The sequence below is a fragment of the Xylocopa sonorina genome, chromosome 9, assembly GCF_050948175.1.
Source record: "Xylocopa sonorina isolate GNS202 chromosome 9, iyXylSono1_principal, whole genome shotgun sequence".
Lineage (NCBI taxonomy): Eukaryota > Metazoa > Arthropoda > Insecta > Hymenoptera > Apidae > Xylocopa > Xylocopa sonorina.
The window spans coordinates 9,490,048-9,511,486 of record NC_135201.1 but is presented as its reverse complement, the minus strand read 5'-3'; the positions used below and the strand labels follow the sequence as shown (position 1 = coordinate 9,511,486).

Genomic DNA, 21,439 nt, shown 5'->3' with positions numbered 1-21,439 from the left:
CCCGCATTAACGCCCCTGGAATTTCAAACAGCAGATTACTGGGGCGATAAAAGAAAAGGAGAAGATACCATCCGATACGCGAACATTCCCGCATCGCATCTGGGATTTATTTATCAATTAAGACCGCGTAAGTACGCATCGATTACGTTACGTCCCGTACAGTGGGTACCAGTCATCGCTCGGCTTGCATCGGCTAAATAGACACGAACTTCCACACGTGACAATATTGACCGAACGATGCATTTGCATGCGGAATTAATTTCGCCATTATCTAATAGCCTCCTTTTTCGTCCAATTGAATTTTGTATATTGCAGGGCTTTCAAGCACTATTCGAGAAACCCTCCGGTAAATAGATGAATAAACATAGAGGAGAACGGTAGAGTGGGATGATGAAAGGCAAGGAAAAGGGGACAGAGAGAGACGGAGGGTGAGAGCGAGAGGGAGAGCAAGGGAGAGAGAGAATCTAAACTGTTACCACTACCAGTGTCACCGTTACCTCCACTACCGCTTCATCTCCACCCCCACCTAGCTAGTATTACATCCACCACCACTGACAGTATGTCCGTCGTTGGCGGCGGCGGCGGCGGCGACGGCGGCTCCACCACCGACGTCACGGTCGTCCTCGTTGCTTTCGCTCTCAGCGTCGACGTTGCCGTAGCTGGTACCGGTGCGCAGTCGGTGATCGCGGTCGGTGTTAGGTGGTTAAAAGGAAACAGATTCGAGAGTGAACCAACGCTGGTCCATAAACGCTGAACGGCGGTGCTCGTCCACGTGCTCCGGCACTTCGCAGCCGGTAGCGGGTAGCCGACACTCGCGATCTCGATTCTCGATGGAACACGCCGCGCGTACCTGGTTAACTGAGCTCGCCAGAACGAACGGTAGACGTTCGATGGTGACGTAAACGCGAAAGCGGCGAACATCGAAAAGTACCGTAACGAGATACACGGTGTCCGAACGCGCGTCGCACGTTATCAGCGCGTGTCACGCGACTCGTGTGCCGTCCACGCGTGATACCTATCGTAGAGAAATGACACGGGGCCTCGAGCGAGCGTAAGAGAGGTGAATAGGACGGAAGGTACCAGGGGAGACGAAAACTAGAGAGAAGATCCAAGATGTTTCATTAAGAACCAGTATCTCTCTCGATAATAGCATCACGATTATCCCAATGAAGGATTACCTTGAAGTTAAACGATCTAGCGCGATATTGTTATCCGAAGGATTCAGAGATTAACGAGACTACAGGTTTCTTCGAAAAAGAATCTAGCCAAGTGTGGAACGATAGTAATAACCGATGGTCGAAGCGTGATTCGACTAGATTATTCGATTACACAGAATTGGAATCACGATCAACGTGGGATCGTACGCACGTGCGCGCATGCGCATAACACGTAGACGGGTACGCGTATAATCGATCGATCGTATCGATTACTTTCGATTCGGTACGCGGATCGAGTGATTCGGTAATAGCCAAACGACGAAGACGGCTCGCCTCGACTGGTTAGCCGATTCGTGAAAAGGAGATCGAGTAAATAGAAAAAAAAGATCGACGGGTCCCGTTGTAACGCGCTGGTGATACGTGCACGGGGCGAGGGTAAGAAGCAAAGGGGAAGCAGGTGAACGGGGTAGCGAGAGCAGTAAGGTGACCACGGCGGAAGCCGCGGGACCATGAGCGACGGCATAGTCGGTGCGATCGCGATCAGTTTGTTCGGTACTGGCACGCCAGCGGCATTTTCTTTTTCCCCTGTAAACGTCGCGATGGACGATATCTCACTGACGGAAACCTCGTTCTAGGCAGCGAGAAGAAACGTCGGGACAGCATGGATGCCGGTTACACGATTCTTGGCAACGATGTCGACGTCTGCAGAATGTTCGACCAGTTCTCTTACAAGGTCAGTTTCTTTCAACCGGATACCTGTTTTTCGCTTAAACAATTAACGACCAACGCAGCATTGATAATCCGTCTAATATTTCCGACAAGCACAAACGGAACATCGTGCTGTTAATATTTTTCTCCGCTCAGTGTACACTTTTATACACACCGTCTGGTATATCAACCTGTTTCAGAAGGTATTCGTAATCGCTCGTTACTTCTGTCGTTTGTTCCTTCTTTCTCTCTTTCTCTCTCTCTCTCTCTTTTATTTCTCGTTCTCTATTCGTTATGTTTCTATTCGACCAGGTCCTCGAACAATTTCGGACTGTCCGATAAGAGGTATCGAGTTAACGGTCTGCCGGCGTTTAGAACCATCGGACGAACCAAGTCAACAGAAGAGTAGGTCGAAACGGCGAAATCAGCAATTGGACGAGTAACTCGAGATCATAGAATGATTGGGAGTTTAATGGTCTGGTCCAAACATCGTTGCATTCTATGGCTCGTTTGTGTTCCTTTTCTCGTTCCCCGTTTTCAATGCGTTGCATTTCTATTCGACCAGGTTCTCGAACGATTCTGGATTGTCGAATGAGAGGTAGCGTCTTTACGGTCCGGCTGCGGTTCGAAAATTGTCAAAGGGGGCAAAGTCGAAACGAATCAACGGTGCGGCGAATAATTCGGGATTACAGGATGACCTAAGCCCTTCCCTCTCCTCGAGCATCGTCGCTGATAAATCACGGTATTCTACTACTTGTTTGTTTGCTAGTTTTTCTTCACCGTAGCCAATTCACGTGTTTTTACAATCAATCTGCTTTCCACGCTTCGTTTTACGCTCGTTGTTCCCCGTGTCTCCTCCGAGTTATCGAGTTGCATTTTCTTATTCGCTCCTCTCGGCCCCGTGGCCAGAGACGGTGGGAACACGGGGTTCGAAGCTCGCATAGATCTTCTCGCCGAGCCGCGTTGCGCTACCTTTATTTCCGCGCAGGGTGTATATACTTTCTTTGACCGTTTCAGCTTTTCATTTGGTCGTCCTCCCCGTGGTTGAAACAAAATGAAAGGCGTACCCGGTACCACTGTGGAGCTGCTATCCATAAAAGAATGAATAAACGTAGATTGAAACGGCATAAAAAAGTGCACGTCTGTGTGCACGCCTATGAGAGAACCACCACCGGTGCAGAGGAGCACGGGGCTGCATTTCCGCCGCGTTTACATACACCTATCGCGTCGAGGCAAAAATTGAAATCCTCGTGATCGCGAACGCGCAAAGTAAATTCGTTCTAACGAACGTCGGTAATTGAATTCGCTTATCGCGACGTGTTTGGTTAAGCGCTTACCGCTCGATGAAAACAAAACACGTTTGTCTTGTCTTCTTTCCCGCGGCCAACAATCTTTATCCCTTTTCTCGTTCTATCGTCCATGTTTCGGCATCGCGCCGCCCTCCTCCACCGGCCGACTTTCAGCCAGAACCCAAGCCGGATGATGCAACCATACGAATAGAGGTATTTAAAAAAAAAACCGTACGAAATTATGTAAACTAACGTACGAAGCTCTTTGTGGAAAAAGAAGTTATTCCTGCCAGCGGATTACATTTGCTTTCTCTTTCGCTCGTAGACAAAGTCGTTTCGTGGAGAAAGTGTGTCGCGTGATCAAACACGAACGTGAACGCGATCGTTATTGGTCGCAGGCAACAACGCAAGGATAAACCACGCTCGTTTAGAAGATCCATCGTCCCGCGTTTAAGCCAAGGACAAAGAACGGCTGCCCGTTGACAAACCGCCGCTTGATTATTTTCCTACATTAAACGGATCCAGATTTTCGCTAACAGAGGATGAAAGGAAGGGGTATAATGGAGGACGAGCCGGTGGGACGGGGATTACCGCGAGTGTTTTAGCGGTAGACCGCATCGGGTAACCGGACGCAGACAGTCGGCCAGCCGGACGGTCGGACAACGGGCCGGCCAGCGGGCTAGTTGGTCGCAGAGCCACTGACAAAATCATGAGCCACTTGTTGATCGGCCAATGACCATTCGGCACCGTACTACTCGAACGTAGTTGGATGAAACGGCCGCTGTTACGATATCCTGCTACGGATCTGCCACGGATCCCTCGGTGAATAAAACAGCGAAAACCACTAAACCCAGAGGATCGATCGAGAAACGCGGGACGGATACCCTCGCCTGCCCCTTTTTTTTGCCCGTCGTTGTCTTTCCCCGGGATTGTCACTTTACCGTGACAGATTTCCGTCAACCCGACTATTACTCGAATTCCTTGATCGTTTTATTCCACTTTTACCCTCCCCCAGCTTGATCTACCTCCTTTCGCCTTTCTTTTAACCCTCGAACCTTTCTCTTATCTCATTTAAGCGAGTCACACGGACGGAGACTGAAAAGGCTTGAAAGCGAAGGAAAGGTGGACGAGCGGAAAATTGGAAACATCGCTCGAGGGGAAAGGTATCGAGGACGAAGAGGAGAAAGGATCCGCGGGACGATTAAGGAGAGAAAATGAAGATTGTAGAAATCGAAGAATGCAAAGCTGCCGTTCGTTCGTAGCCGCATCTACATACAGGGTACATATCTATTACGTATGCGATTATAAAGGAGCTGGAAGTATTCGGGAAGGAAGAGGAACGTGGCAATCGCGCAGCAGTGGTACGATTTGAAAGAATACGAGCTCGAAGGGCGCGGGTTGATCGCGTTTCGTCCAGTTACGGATTCTTTCAAGGGTATCGGTGCTGCTCCTTCGTTCTGGTCGTTCCCTTTGGCCCCTTGGCACCGCGGCGCGCGAGCACCAGCAACCATATCCCTTATTCTCCGGCCCCCGACCCTATCTTACCCTACCTTACGGGCTGCTTCACCCTACTCTTTCCACCGTTTCCAGAGCTCGCGAGCCAGCGAACCCGCGAACCTTCCTCTTCCCCACCTTTCGCCTAGCCTATTCCGCGTTACCCATCTCCTACCCGTACCCTCTCCCTAGTCTCAGCCTAGCCACCCAACCCCACAGGCAGCCGCCTCGCGACCCACCCCCAGGCCACCTCGAGCAGAGAGCCGAGCCGAGCCGTGCTTCCCCGTGCTTCCCCGTGCTTGCTTTCCTCCTGTTTCTCTTTCGCCTCTTTCTCTCTCTCGTTAAATCAATAAGCCATTCGGTCTGCTGCCATACCAGCGACTCGGGGCACTTTGCCCGATTTTGTTTCCGATCCGATTCGTTTTTCCGCGTAGACTCCACACGTCCCGCGCTCTACCCCGACGAGGAGGGACAGTGATAAAGGACGGGTCGCGCAGAATTGTCGCGCGATCTCCACCGACTGGTAGCGTATCAATTCTCGAGTCTCGATCGTACACCCAAAGAGTTTGAACCGTCTCTCCTTTGCGAAGGAACGCATTGATACGCGGGGAAAAGAAGGAGGAAAGAGAAGAGGGGCGTACGTCGAGAGCAGTGTCGAAGAGAACGAGGATACGTCGCCAGAAGCGCGGGACCCAACGAGGAACGGAACGACGCGGGACACCCGTGACCACGCGTAACCGGGATCGCGGAAATGATTGACGCGGTGAAAGAAACAGACCGGGCGAGGAACGCAAGAGTAACTAACCGTAGGTAGAGAGACTTGGTAAAGCAAGCGAATAAAGCGTAACGGAGAACCGAGTTCGTTCGTATTCGAAAGTTTCGGAGCAAACTCGGCAGCGAGGCAGTCGAATACAATGGCCGGGCAGAAGTTTCCGCGAAACTAAACAAGTTTATTTAACTTACCTCGGCACACCGGTTCCCATCCCCCATTCTCCCTCGACTCTTCTAGAGTCGCATCTCCGCGTGGAATCTGCCCTGCGAACTCCTTCCGTCCTCCTCTACCACCAGCCTCCCCCCGCCTCCCACTCCCCCTCGAACCTTTCCACCTTCCATCAAATACGGTTCTTCTTCGCCTACTCACCGATCTTTCTCCTCTCTCCTCTCCTCTCCTCTCTCATTTCGTACCTCGTACCAACTTCTCTCCACTATTCTCCTTCACCTTCCACTTCTGCGCTTATCCTACTCGCATGGACCCGCCCCTGTACCTGCAATAACGGCAAGTTTTCCGAAAGTTTCCGACAGATTAACGACTATTGGAATTGTTCGAGTTATGGAAGAGAGAAACGCAGTAGCACCAACAGCAGCAGCAGCAGCAGCAGCAACGGGGAGATGGTTACGAAACCTTTGCGCCAGGATGAAAGAACGAGACGATCGTCGAGGGCGAGAATCACCATCGACGATTGGCTATCGCTACCTACGATTGGATTAGAGAGAAGTCGAGGAAGAAGTCCGAGAGGAAACTTGGCCCCGTTCTTTGAAACGGGACGAACGTTGCAATTCCCGCCTGGACTAGGACGGCGATATTACTGCTTGTAAAATTGTCGATCGGTCGATGATCGAAGGATAAACATGGCCTTTCAGCGATGTCCGTACGGACGTTCTATCGTCGGATCGAAAAACGCCGCGTTGCTCGATTTGAAAGACGCGGAGGATCGAGAAAGCGAGCGAGAAACAGGGACGCCGAGGAAGAGGGGTACGCGAGGGCGGCGGGGCGAAGAGAAAGCACAAGAAAGGTAGAGAATGAGAGTGGCAGAGCGAAGGATGGGAGTGGGGTCTCCCATTCGGAAGAAAATGAAAAAGACGAGAAGTCGGGAGTGCAGTTTCTATGTCCGCCAAGTACATGCCGCGAAATGGGATACATACATACATGCATCTGCTGTATATCTTCTTTATGGCAACCATTAACATATTTTTTGCTGTACGTATTACCATACAATAGTGGCGCAAATATTACAACTTATGGTCGTAAATCAAAGCGCGGGGAGGGGTGGTCTGGAAGACGAAATGCCGGGAAAGAAAGGGAAAGAGGACGGAAATAGGAACGGGGAATAGGTGCAGAAGCGGGAACGGGAACAAGAATGGGATAGAATTGGAAAGAGATAGGGAACGGGTGGAGAGAGAGAGAGAGAGAGAGAGAGAAAGAGGGAGGGCAGGTGGTACAGGGGGCGAGGGGAAGTATCGGTGTTGGCGTTATGGAAGAAACCAGCTTGTAATACGGTCCAATAAAATAAGTCAATCCCTTCGTTTCTATCGCGAACGAGATATATCGAGAATACGTTAGTGACTGCGCGAGGTCGTTGACACGGACCACATTGCCCAACGAATGCTCGTCGAACGGGGATACAATGTTTGCTTAATTAGCAGTCAAAGTTTCGTTGTTATATAGAAGCCTGTCCTGGATATGTAAGGGTTCGTTAAGACGTTGGTAATCGATGTACCACTAAAGCGTCCGTTTCCGTACGGGCGAGTCGTACGAGTGAGCTGTACGGTGTACGCGTTTACCGTCCACCGGAGTGGACGAACAAGTCCTCTTATTGTTGGACAGGAGAGCCGTTTTATTTTGTAAGCAACGATGGCATTGGCGTTCTTTAATATCTTGAGAGCAGCACGGCTAAGCTACGCGTGTTCTTCGTTGGTGTTCTCCAGCGCATTAAAACGGAAACGTTGGAGAAATTTCAGATAATGTTCAATAGTAAATTAAGATATAATAACTTTCGTGAAAGTTGTACGACGGCGAGGAGATGGAAGAGAAGAGAAAAAGGCGGTAGGATAGGGAGGGGGACGGGGGGATAGGGAACTCCATTAACTTTTATTTCTCCGGGAAAGTAACTTTGCCCCTTCCTCTGCAGCCCCTCCATACTCCCCACCTAAGACGACCACCCACCGCCTCTCTCTGTCCTCCAACTGTTCGTTCCATCGTTCCACTCATCCCTCTGCCGCGCTTCACCTCGTTCACTTCTCATCGTCGTTTCGTTCGCCGGTGCCTCCTTCCCTGCCGCCGCCGCTACCACCACCTCCTCCACCGTCGACACCGCCGCCACCACCAGTGCCAGCACCACCACCACCACCACCACCGCCACATCAGCCCTTCCTCGTCCATTTCAACCGCCCCTCTCGCATCTCGAACCTCCACCTTCGCCTCCTTCAACGACTCGTCCCGCTCCTTCAAGAGGATTCCCCTCCGTTTCCTTGTTCGTGGCTCCCCTCTGCTGGCGCCCAGCGATTCTCCTTCTCCACCCGCCGCCGCTACACCTCCCTTGGTACTTGGGTGCCTCGGTGCACCGATGAAACTTTGTAAAGCGACTTAGTCAAACTTTAATAAATTCCTTCGTAGAGTTTCAAAGCGGTTCTACGCGGGATTGCAAATGATTACGTTTCCTTGCGCGCCGCCCAACCTCCTCGCTCTCCTCTCTCTCTCTCTCTCTCTCTCTCTCTCTCTCTCTCTGTCTCTCCCTCTCCCCGTCTCTCTCTCTCTCTCTCTCTCTTTAGAGCAGGATAAGCACGTTGTACTAGCTACAAGAAATCGAAGTTCTGAGATCGGAGCAATTATGCAACAATCACTGCTACCCCGGGGAATGGAGCGTTCGCGTGGCCCGTGGCTCAAACAGGCGTTGATAATTTGAAGAACATGCAATTACCCGGTTATCCCGATCGGTTGAAAAGAGACGAGCCTTTGTATCGCGCGGGGAAGGTACACAGAAATGCCCGGATCGGGTCCGTGTATGCACATTCCCATGGCTGCGATCTCGATCGGATAGGAACTAGCAGAACGGAGAACAGAGAACGATCTAGATAACGTATTCGATACAGGTAATATATAGTGTTCCAGATACAATATTTATGTCTCGACGTATTTCGCTAGCAGTCCATTATTCATTCCGTAGCGGTGAATAAGCATTTCAGAGTACGTATCATATCGCGTTCTATGCTTGTACTGTAACGTTTGAGAATTCCTTACGTGCAACGAATCACCGTTCAACTATATAGGAAACTTCCGACAAACGTTCCGCGTACACGTCCGTCAAACGTATAGAATCAGATCTCATTGTGCGCGTACGGGGCGGACTTTTTGCGACGCGATGCACTTTCAATGTTTTTATCCCGCACGGACGGGGGTATGAGAAATGGTGTTCGCGAATGGTGGACGACACTTTGTACCATATTCGTCCGGTGTTGAGATTTGTGGCGAAGAATAGGTCATCAAAGGTGCAACGCGTGCATCGTTGAGAGTGTGCGCATGGGCGCGCGCATAATGGTAGAGCGGACACGGATAGATAAGTGTTGCGGGGAGGGGAAAGAGAAGGAGCAAAAGGGGGAAAGGTGTAGAAAAGCAGAGAGGAAAGCTAAGAACCGTCCGATCCACAGGGTAGACAAGATTCACACTTGTTGCTCCCTTCTTGGCTGTACGGCGAAAAGCCCGTTTATCCGAAGAATTCCCTGCGGTCAAAAGGTCACGTGGCAAATGGTTTCCTTTGCCTCCCCATGTTTCTTCTCCACTTTCCACGCCCGATCAGTCGCGCAGAATTCGACCATTTAGACCTGGAACATTTACACGCGTCAGCGTCGGACAAAGAGGAGGGTTTCCGTGCATTACCGATTTCCGTAACGAGTCCGCTGGGTCGTGTCGAAACCGTCCATCGGCCCAGAGGACTCCTCTCTTTTATGAAAATCAAAGCAGTCTTAACTTCCATATTACCAAGTTCTATTTCCGCGTGGAATATTGAACACGGAGCAGCTGTACGGGTTGAAAAAAATTAGAACGAAGGAACGCGAGGGGAACAGATCGCGGGAACGGGAGAAACGCTCGCTTACCGTGACTGGTAATAAGAGATCTACGCGAGATAAGCGGACGCTCGCGTAATAAGTAAAACCGGTTTAAGAGACCGTCGACGATAATACGAATCGACGTACACATGGGATAAGGATGAAACGCATTTGCGAGTTGCGCGATTCCCCTCGACGCGTCGTGGCGGAACCGAAAGGGTTGGCGGCGGGACCGGGACGCGGAGGGGGTGGGCAGGGTTTGAGAAGTAAGAAGGGGGACGGGGACGCAGGGAAACGCGAAAGTGCAAACATATGGCAAAAAACGAGAAATATGTTGGACGGCAAAAAGAGAAAATCGTTGTACAGCGATAAGCCTCGGGCGATTATCAGCTGTGTAAACGTTCATCCGAAGAAGTTTGTAAAATCAACATTTGCTCGAGATGTTGCAAAGCATGTTTAATGGATCTTCGAAGGATGCCCAATATAGCCAGTACGGTAATAACGTTTTCCACCGTTGATGATTTTCGTACGGTTATTGTACAATTTAACTTGATAGCTGAAACAACGGCCTCGGTGCCTCGGGTTTTTTTTCTTTTTTTCGGTTGGAACGAAGCGCCGCTAGACCGTCCCGCGAGAGAATATCGATTCGGTCGCCGGGACCGAGCGTGCCGGTTCTTCGTGAAACCTTTTCAGCCGACTGATTCCTATTTTTCATTCTTCCGACGAAAATTGATAACTTGGCATCACCCAGAGCGTCCCCGTTGCCTCTTCTCTATGAATATCCGTTGACCTTTGTCCTTTGAAACGTACGAACTCTCGACTGCTTTCCATTCTTCGGTTTCTCCTTTCTTCGTTTTCTTTTTTTTTGTTTTCTGCATTCGCTCGTTGTGCAACACCACTTCGGGTCGATGTCAGTTTTCTGTAAAAGATCGCTCGATGAATTCTTGGTAGAAATTCCGTGTTTATCGCGATATCATAACCGTTGATCGGCCGGATCGCTAAACCGAAACCTCGAAACGATTAAACGTTTCGACTGGATTGTTGCTTCCCGCGAGTGAACACTAATAGCGCGTGGCCAGGAATATAGGAACGTGAATGCGATTGGAATGCCACTGAAATTAAAGCCACCTTTCACGGGAAACGTAATGACTCTTTATAAACTCCGACGTAACCCCCGCTTCCTCGGAGCTCGGCACACTCCGTTGCCATCACTGTCGTGTCCTACTTTCTTAGAATATTTGAGTAACCGAGCATTGGTAGATAACGCTCGCTCGACGTGTGTCGACCAGCGTCGTTTCTAGTTTCTTCTTCTGGACTATAAAGGACAAAAAGAAATACCACGACCAGCTTCGCCCCAGCTTGCTTTCCGATTTCGGTTCCGGGCAAGGTTAAGCGAACACCCTCCATGTTACTCCTTGCCACTCGCTACTTTTTCCATCCGCAGTATGTGCAACGGGGCTACGATTCAAGCGAACTTTACAATACCCGTTTAGTTATGAGTCATTCCAGTCACGAATAGATTTCTGATATAAAATGTAACGCGAGGAAACAAGCATACGATCGACGAATCACGATCATAGTTACACCGTATTCGGAACCTTTTCGTTTTCTTTTTTATTACTTACCTTCGCGCGGTCGAAGAATTTTACCAGGCCATTCGTTTGATTCTTTTTTCGACAAGGAAAAGACCGTTCGTGCACCGTCACGAAACACGGTCCCTTTCGTCATCGTTTGACCGCGCGCGCGCGCGCGCGCGTCATACATCTCGAGTCCTCTTTCCTCTGTTCGTTCGTTGCGCCACCGGCCTCTTTCAATCCTGTACACCGTCCCCCTCGCTCCGTGGCCCCCGGAACATCCCCCTCCATCGCTCCGGCCCCTCTCCCTCTTTCGAACCGACCCCTTTCTTCTCCGGTGTAGCGTTCACAGCTCGTTATCTGGGCCACAAAACAAGAATGTTATTCGCGTGATTCAACATGATTCTGAAATAAAATCTCCGCGTCGCGCAAGAGAAACACACGGAGGGATTGCATTTAAACGTTATCGTCTGGTAATCTGTTTAACCGGCTGATTTAAAGCCTTGAATATCAATTACAGAAACGATTCGTCCTTTTCGAAAAGGCTCGCAGCGTCGCCCGTATTTATCGCTCGTATAACGATCGTACATTACGCAGTTAATTCTAATACAGAGTGATACATACTTGCACGATGTTCCCTGTACGGTAAATAACGATATCGTGTTTGAAATTTACAAATACGCCCAGGAAGAGGAACGAGTCGAGTTCGTCACCAGCGATTAGGCGTACGTTATTAGCGGATTGTGCGGATGAAATCCGTCCGCTCGTTTCGTTCAGCTATTTCGTCGAATAATCGTTGTTGATTCTCTCCGCTTCCTCGTCCCGTTCGTAGAATCTTTCCGATCGGGTATTGTCGTGCCGCGTCATTGTATCCCTCGTTCTATCGTTCTACGCACGCAGAACAGGGGGCGCGCGCCTCCGTTCCCCTGTTCGCGGGATCCATCCCCACCATCGAAGCGTGTCGGGAAACGAACCTCCTTGAATCATTCCCGCGCCGTCCGCCGCGAGGAGCGCGCGTCGTTTTGCCACGGTGTCACGAGTTACGCCACGAGTCCTCTACGTTATGCGCGCACCTTACCGATCCAGCGTTTAGTAGTCGCACGTTATGCTTTCTAACCGAGCGGATCGTGTCACGTGTACGCCGACGCGTAACCCAACAGAGACTTGTGCCGATGTGAAAACGTGCTCCCTGACAAGTGCCAACGTGCGTGCGTAGAAGATCGGGTGACGTGGGATCGTTCGATCGAATGGTGATCATCTCGATCGCGCGCGTCCGTCTCTCTTCTCGAGTTCGCTGCTAGCGTCGTCGAGACGTTCCTGTGCGAGCCAACTTGTGTTTTCAAAGGGAAGAGTACATTAACGGTACCGCTGTGCATCGCACCGCTCCACGTGCAGATTAGATTACCTGGATTGGTCTGGTTGGTAAGTCGACAAGCCTTCTCGATCGTCCTCGCGTGTGCTCACAGCGTTATTTTTGAATATCGTCCGGCGTTTTCGATCGGTGTTCAGGAGCAGCGTAAATGCCACGAGGTTGCGGACTCGTTGTTTGCGAAGCGGCACTCGGTCTCGGGACATGGTCAGAGCTGGCACGCGGCGCCATCTGTCGGACGACGATTCAACCTGAGGAATGACGCCGTTTCTTGAATTCGGGAAACGCTCCTGGAAACGTTCAATTCTCGAATCGTTTTGAATTGGTTTCGATCGGCGTGAACGATTCGATGCGATTGTAACCTTACGTTTTTTTCTCGCACGAAGCGTGCGTTTATTGGCAGCCTTTATTCATCGGATGATGCTTGTCCGTGTCCCGTCCTGATTATTCCAGATCAAGAATCGAAACGGTAAACAAAACGTTGTTCTGCTTTTTGCCTTATTTTAAAGTGGAGCTGGAGGTAGAGAAGGAATAATATTAGTTGAAGCGAGAGAGAGAGAAAGAGAGAGCGAGTATAATGTTTTGGAAGAGATTAGAAAAAGGAAACGTACGAAGGAACGAGCCACGGATTACAAATGGTGGCGATGTTGAGTAGCTGAAGGGCCGGTGGGGTGAGGGGGTTGGGGCGGGGAACAGGTTTAACATCGGTTACGCCGAGTAAGAGACTCGTTCTTGTATATCTATTGGATCTCTGGCTTTCGCTTTACTCTTCTGTTTCTTGTCACGGATAACATTCCTCTTCCCCCGGATCCTTTTCTTTTCCCCGCTGTTATTAATTCCGTCCCTCTAGCGTATTTCATTTAGCGCTCGTCTTCGATTACTACTTGCGCGTCCTTTGTATTTTTCGATAGGATTGGAAATCACTTACTATTACTTTCGATGGGAAGAATCGATACCCTCCTGTCCCGAGGCACTATGAGTAATTTGACTTTTTCTTCGTTCACGATTGAAGACCATTACTGGAGTTCCTTGTGGACGTTGAGTAGACGCAGGAAAAAGTGAAGGGAGCAAGCAGCCATCGATCCTATTAAATACCGTTTGATAAAATCGAGAGGATACTCTGTAAAAGCTTTCTCGTTCGGTGTCCATTGCTCTTGTTCGGTACGATTCGGATTTTCTTGCTCGGGACGATAGAGTCCCGTCTACCTACCTACCTACTTACATATCTACCTACCTACCTACCTATCTACCTGCTTGCCTGTCTGCCTGCTTGCTTACCTGTCTACCTACCTACCTACCTAACTACCTACCTACCTGCTCGCTTTCCTGCCTGCCTGCTGTTACTTCTGTTGGAAAAAGTAACATCGTGCACCTTACCCTTCCTCTTTCTCTTCTCACTATCCGTGTTTCTTCGTTCCCACTTCTTGTCTTTCGCGTTCTTTCTTCGCCAATTAAATAGTATTTGGATACCGAGCATGTTCGTCGCTATTACTCATCGATCGTCCATTTGTAGAAATAAAAACGGAGTGAACGCAGTTATCTTTCTCATCGTTCGCGTTCAAATCGTTTCTCCGTAAGGGTGTCGTACAAAATTTCTATTTGTCTTCGTTTGTTCTGCTCGAAGAGGAACGCGTGCGGCACCTGCTCGATGCGTTCAGATGAAAATCGTAGCACGACCAGGCACGGGACCATCGGCTATAAGAATCGAATGCCGTCTTCCAGATGGCGAGGAAAGACTGCGAGCAGAGAGAAAGAAGAATTTATGGCTTACCGGTTCTCCCGCGTCCCCTTGTCCGTTCCTCTTTTGTTAAGTCGTGACCCAGGCAAAAGAGAAACCGGGGGGAGAAGTAAATTTCGGCCGGTTAGAGGTAAACGTGGAAATAGCTAGGGAGATTTTTCAACAAACCTCTCGATTCGGGACGTCGTATGTAGCGTAATGTAGATGCGCGGGTCGATGACCGTGGAGAAACGCGAATAACGTGCTTTGTTAAGGGCAGGTGCAGGAGGTGGTGGTGGTTCGCCGGTGGTGGTGGTGCTGCTGGTGGTTGTGGTGGTGGTGACAGTGACGAGTATAAGCGGGGGCGGAAGAATCGAAGCCGTACATAAGGCATAACGTTACGTTCGATGTAACATTCGAAACTGCGTCCCGAACTGCGTTGAATTTGTCCCTAGAAAAAAGATTCCCACATTTTATCGGACCGTTTTACGCGATGGTCGAGCGGATGCGTCGCGCAGATGGCTTCGCGCGATTCAACGGCTAGATGGGACATTGGAATCCAGTCACGCGTAGCCGAGTAATCGACGAAATTACGCGGCCCAGGGGGGGCTCGCGAAGGCGTAAGGATTACGCGAGCTTGTAACATTGGAGGAATAGAATTAGCGGAGCCACGTTTGCCGAGGCCGTTGACCGAAAGACCAGCACGTGTCCCGTCGCGGAAAGGATAGAGGCCCGAGAAGTTGCCGAATATCTCTCGCGAGGAGAATTGATGAGAAACAGAATTGGGATGCGAGATGGTGTACACCTTTGGGACCAGATGGAATGGACTCGAATTTTCTTTACACTTTTACGGTCGGTCCATTCGCTTCACGGCGAGGCTAACCCGCACGAGGTTCCCTAGATTCGAAACAAAATTTCTGTAATTTCTATCACGTGTAACATCCGAGGTAACGCTCTTAAGAACTACTTGAGTAATTGCATACGTCGAGCCGTACTGATTCGTGAAATTATGCAGTAAATACGTAGTAGCGTTCTGGTGTCCAGCGTGCCCTCGTGAATCCATGCAAGTACTTGGTTTGTTTCAGAGGAACGAGAGTCTCGACTTTTCGTTGAATATTCCACAACACCATCATTCGGCGTCCTATCACCACAACGGGTACGCCATGGCTGATCAAGTAAGTTCCATCGATAATTGAATGCATTCCCGCAGCGATGACCATCGACGGCGGTGCGTAGTACGTGCACTCGAGTCTGGAGATGGGAGAACGTAACAATTAATCGATAACAATCCATCCATAACCCATCAGCGTAATTGTTACCGGATCGGCTAAGGACACCGAGGAATTTAGTGCCGCGCAGAGTCGTGTGCATAGAGACGAGACTAATAAGAATAGGTGTTTGGGGCAGCGTAGAATCGCGAGATTCGCGAAAATAAGACGGGAATAAGGTTCGCGGTCCGATTGGGTATCTGGCCGCGGAATATGCGGGTGTGGGCACGGTTCAGGGTGTGGGTGCCTCTCTCGTGCAGGTGCAGACGGGGCGGAGGGCTCCGGGGGGAGGGAAGGGAAACAGGGTGCAGGGGGTAGGGGGAAGAGAGACTGGGCTAGGGACGGGGACTGGTACGGACCACGGGTACCCGCGGTGGAAGCGCGAGAGAGCCCCTTCGCGTTTCATGGTGAACGAAGGGAGCGAATGGGAATGCGAGCGAACCACGGGGGTAGGAAAGATACGACTATCTTGGTACAGCCGGATAGGCAGAGGACGAGAAACCAAACCGGTGGGGTTGGGAACGGGTACAGGGTATACGGGGGCAGGAGTGTCGAACGGCAGGGGGGAAGGGGGAGAAGGAACCGTAGGGGGGGGGTCGGCGGGTTTGTAGAGAGAAAGAAAAGTTTGGAAACCGGTGGAGGAAGAAGATGGATAGACGCGTAGTCGATTCGGAGATGGAAAGGGAGTAGGTGGAGGAGGAGGAGGAGGTGGAGATTGTAGAGGAGGAGTAGGTGCGCGGGAGTAGGAGTAGGGGGTGTGGGAGTAGTTGAAATAGGACGGGTACGCGTACACACGGACGGCGAGGCGACGGGACGTTACGGGACGAAGCGCGGTGAAACGGGACGCGAGAGAGCAGAGAGAGAGATAGAGAGAGAAAGAGAGATAGGGGGAGAGTAAGAGAAACATCGCGAGGTAAGGGGTAACGCGCGCGATGGGCACGGCGAGGGTAGAGAGGCAGAGGTGTACTCGATCAATAGGCAAGTACGTTCCTTCAAAGGAAAATTCCTGACGCTATTAAATCCAATTTAAAAACTTTTATTCCCTGTGGCCCGACGCGCTGCGCGCACGGCAAATGTATTTTCCTTCGTCCCCCCCCTCGCCTTCGAAAGGGAATAAATTGCTAAAAGGATACCAAACGATACAGCGAGGCTTCTCCTTTACTCTCTATACGCGCGGAATAGAGCAGATAGAGGATGCAAGACGGCCGGTTGGCTGATCGGCCCAACGGCGCACCGGGCTCGACCCGACTATCCCAGCCTAATTCCACGCGTTCATCCGGATATTTCTTCTCGCACCGTCGCGGCTCTTTCCTCTGGAAACGTGTACAATTCTTGTAGACATTGCCATTGTGGATAGAGATCCGAGGTTTACACGAGCTCTAACATTGTACACAGTTGTTACCGTTCAAGTTATCGGGTATATATACCAGCACTATCGGTATGTCATTTGACGTACCGATAAGCTAACTCTAATGTTTGCGAACCGTTGGGATAGTTCTTCCAAAGATACACAATTTATTGCCTCAACAGGGATAACTGTAGCTCTGCGGATAGTCCGCATAGATTGTCAGCGGATGATAGACTATGTTCCCGTTGTTTCCTATTCCAACGGACAAAGCCAGACGGTCTGCGAACAATCTACAAAACTTTGCGACTAATCCTCCGTGGGGCGCGTACCTGCAAACGTTTGCACGTCCAACAGCAACCGTTCTCAAACAAAATCGCCGATCGAAATCCGTTAGTTTCCGTTTTCTCTCCGTAGACGTTTCATACGCCCAGTTTCGGTGACGAGGACTTCGATATACCGGCGATTCATCCACACTCGCATCAACATCAACACCAGCAACAACAGTCGCAGCAACCGCAGCAGCATCAGTCGCAGCAACAGCCTCAGCATGATCCGATGCACGGTTATCAGGCGCAGGTAATATTCGTCGGAACGAGGATGGTTGCAAGAGTACGAACGGACCGTGTTCGTACGTTTTTCCTCCCCGATCGTGAATAGCAAATCGTTGATATCCTTCGAATCGTTTTCGCAGATGTTACAAACCGGCAACGTGCAGCAGTCTCCGGACGGATTGAACCTTGATCCAGGTGGATATCAACAGTCCCTTTACCTGCAACAAGAGCACTCGATGCAACCGATTAACGTCAGGTGAGTCGGTTCGAACAATTTGCAATTCACCGTCGAACCAATCTTAATTGCGATCGGACGAAACGTGTCTCGTGTTGCAATGACAACGATAGAAAGTGATTCTGTCGTTCCATGCGCCGAGGCCAGGGAACGTGTTAATATTATTGGAAAAAATTGAATCTCAGTTTTCATTCTCGAACTATCAATTCAATCGATCGCGTAAAAGTATTTTATTAAGAAATTGTATCGTCTCCTTACCGGAAAAAATCCTCAAGCAATCTCGCATGCCATTTCAATCTTGTACATTTTTTCGTCGGATTTGTTTTCGCAGTTCATCATACAATAACTCGCAAGGTTCATACGCGAGCATGAACTCTCCGCGACAGCATGGAAATCAGCAAATAATGTTGCTGCAACAGCAGCAGCAGCAACAACAACAGCAGCAGCAACAACAGCAAGCGCAGTTGCAACAACATATGCAGTACATGCACAGTCAGCAGCAGCAGCAGCAGCAGCAGCAACAGCAACAGATGCAGCAGCAAATGCAATACAGAAGCCCAACGGGCGGTAGCCCGCCCGCGATACAACCGAGTACCATCCCGGAGGCAAATAACAACACCACAACCAGCGAGGATAGCGACGATAGTACGCCTCATTCCGGAATGGTGAGTTGTAATCGATCGATTCGTGCCTCGAGAAACTGCCTGCAAGCAAACACCGAGAGAGTTTTGCATTATTCGTCTGGATCGTCTGTTCAGATTACGGGAATCAAGCGGCCCTCGCCGGAACCGACTGATGTTGGAACAAAAAATCAAAGGAAACCAAAATCACAGAAGAAGAAAAAGAAAAGGGATCCCAACGAACCGCAAAAGTGAGTACGCGTTCCTTGGTTTTTCTTATCTCTATCGCTCTGTGCTTCGATCCCGAATTATGTAGGATGCTAAATATATTTATTGAATCACTCGGGCATTGAATACGTTACCGCTTCAATTTTCCTTACTAATGGTACTAGGAAAATATTATTGCATGATTTTTGTTTCAATCGCAAGCAACTCGTAACCTTGCTAAAAATAAACTGAATGCGAATCGCATTGCTGTTGAACATTGTATATATTATATAACTTGGGGAGTGATGCAACAAATATTTCCAGTACTGTGCGCGCCGTATTTTTCGAAACTTGACTCAGCTAGATCGGAATGAGTTAAGAGTCGACAATCATCATTGTGTGCTACATTCCACGCGTGCCATTTATTTTGCAGACCAGTCTCGGCGTACGCTCTTTTCTTCAGGGATACCCAAGCCGCGATAAAGGGGCAGAATCCGAACGCGAGCTTTGGCGAGGTCTCGAAAATTGTCGCCTCCATGTGGGATGCGCTAGATACAGAGCACAAGAACGTGAGTATACGCAAGATATCCTTCAGAAAAGTCGAGCGTCGTGAACAATTGTTTGTTCGACTCAACAACGTGACAACCAAGATTAGAGAAAGGAATCTTTCTTTTGTTCTAGGTTTACAAAAAGAAGACAGAAGCTGCGAAGAAGGAGTACCTACAGGCTCTCGCGGCGTACAGGGCTTCTCTGGTTAGCAAAGGTGCCGCTGAGAACGAGCAACAGCATCAGCAACAACAATCGCAGCAGCAGCAGCCATCACCGCAACAGCAACAAGTACAATATGCGGCGTACGGGAATTATGCAGGAAACGGAGCATCCGGAAATGTCTCGTATCAGGTCTACAGTCCGCAGCCTCAACCTCCGTCGCCGCAGCAACAGCATCCACATTCCCATCCGCATCAGCAACAGCTGCAGCATCACCAACAGGCAACGCAACAGATGCAAATCAAAAAGTCTCCTCACCATTTAACCATGCCCGGAAATCCTCAGCAACAGCAGACGCAACAGGTAATATTGCTTTTTTGTGCCTTTGTTTGCGGTCTCTCCTTTTTCCGTTATCCTTGTTGCACTTTAACAATGCCAGTATTTTTTGCGCGAGTCGCGCCGCCATACCTAAACAATCATTACGTTCATTACGTTACACGCTATCTCAATTATATTTCTACTTGACAAATTTATTCTCATCAAATCTCTCTATGTATTTTAACGATCGTAATTATTCTCATACTGTTGTGCTTGGTATTATTTCACGGTTATTGCGTGTAATTTTTGAAACAAGTTGGAACTGGAAGAGTATAAAAACTTGTATGTTTTATACCGATTCTTCCTCGTTTACAGACTCTGATGGCCAATTCAATGACGGCAGCGCACATGTCCCAGCAGCAGCAGCAACAGCAGCACATGCAACAACAAGTGTCGCAGCAACAATACATGCAGGTCGGCAATGGAAATTCTCTCTGCAATTATCTCACCGTTCATACAATAATCCTCGTCGCGAACGGGTTCTACAAATACCATTTCTCTAATTTCCTCTCCCTTAGTTCCGCTCTTCTCGTTTTCAGATGTCGCAACAGCAAGTGCAACAAGTGCAGCAACAGTCTCAACAGCACCACCAGCAACAGCAACAGCAGCAGCAGCAACAACAGCAGCAGATGTTGCACACGAATCCGGCAAAGAGCGATTCGTTATCGAGTCCACCGTCAGGGGTGAACTCGACGACCCAAGCCTCAAGTATGGCCGGTCAGAGACCATCGTCGAATGCTTGCATACGCCACGGATGCCCTAACCCGGCGGTGGCGAACAGCGAATGGGAGGACGAGTATTGCAGCAACGAATGCGTGGTCAGCCATTGCAGAGATGTATTCACCACGTGGGTATCGTCGAATCAAAACGCGCAGCAAAACTTCTCGACGGTGAAGTAAACGGACGGGGCGGAGAGGCGCGAGCTGGTCCGATCCGGGCAGCCATGGTCGTTTTTAAGGTTTCCTACCGTTCGTTGTAGTCGTGGAACGCAAGAACCCCGCCTGATGCACGCCAAGCGTCTAGACTCGACTCGACACTTTTGTACATACGAGTATCGACGACGAAATTGTTTAACGCGTTGAAAAAAAACTAAAATACGAGTACGGCCGACGGAATAGCCGCGCGAGTCTGCCGTTGCCATCGGTGTATGGGTTTCGTTCGAAAGACTGCCTGCGTCACAGCACGGTGCCCGTCAACGTGTACAATATCGCCGTTTCACTTTTCCACTGACTACTTTTTCGACGCGAGGACGAGTAACGTTGCTGTGCAATCGTGAAAGAGTATTAGAATCGCCAAAGTAGCCGATAAAATCGGGCTGTAGTTCACTGGGAAACGATATCGCCGTTACGTGCGCGTGGTCTCGATCCGTCCATCGATCGATCGATGGACAGATCGATAGATCGTTCGAGTCGAGGTGGTCGCCTCGCGCGCATTCCTGGTTTCGATCCATCGAGTCGAGTTGGCTGCGCGCGCAGGAATACCGCGGCGCATGCGCAATCGAACACGCGACATGGCGGCGAGTACCGCGCGCGTGAACGACGACGTAGCTTCCCTTGAACGTTTAGTTAGGGACCGTTTAACGATAGATCGAAGTAATTTCGTAGAAGTATATTCGCAAACTTAGGATACGTGTGTTTAACGCTGCGCGCACGGACGTGCGCGACGTCAGGATTGGGAGCGAGTTTTCCGGATCTGGATGAAACGAAATTGCCTAGCCGATTAAACGTCGAGAACCTATCTACACGCGGCGAGGAGTGACGATGCGCGAGTCACGATTACGTCGAATCGCGTACAAAAAGGAAGGAGGAAAGAGGTAAAGGAAAGGTGGTTTGATTAGGAAAGATTTGAAAGAGCTGGTGGAAAGTGGCGAGAATCGAGAGGACAGGAGACACTATCGCTGTCGCAACTTATTTTTGTATAATTTTACAAACTGTCGAAAAGTCGCGGGAAATTCGTAACAGACGCAGAGGGACAGAGAGCAGCGCCACCACG

At 49.9% G+C, this 21,439-nt stretch overlaps 1 protein-coding gene across 2 annotated transcripts; it reads left to right on the top strand.

Annotated features, from left to right (window-relative positions):
* The first annotated feature begins 1,583 nt into the window (after window positions 1–1,583).
* Window positions 1,584–21,413, top strand: LOC143427549 (uncharacterized). Of its 2 annotated transcripts, none has more exons than XM_076901784.1 (11): window positions 1,584–1,709; window positions 1,793–1,890; window positions 15,218–15,307; window positions 17,163–17,324; window positions 17,440–17,555; window positions 17,866–18,199; window positions 18,293–18,405; window positions 18,795–18,930; window positions 19,043–19,432; window positions 19,763–19,861; window positions 19,987–21,413. In XM_076901784.1, exons 1-11 carry the CDS (start codon window positions 1,667–1,669, stop codon window positions 20,344–20,346), a joined length of 1,941 nt encoding a protein of 646 aa, XP_076757899.1. In that variant the 5' UTR covers window positions 1,584–1,666; the 3' UTR covers window positions 20,347–21,413. The 2 variants fall into 2 exon arrangements, with proteins under 2 accessions (XP_076757899.1, XP_076757898.1); XM_076901783.1 differs by having other exon boundaries at window positions 19,966–21,413.
* The last annotated feature ends 26 nt before the right edge of the window (window positions 21,414–21,439 follow it).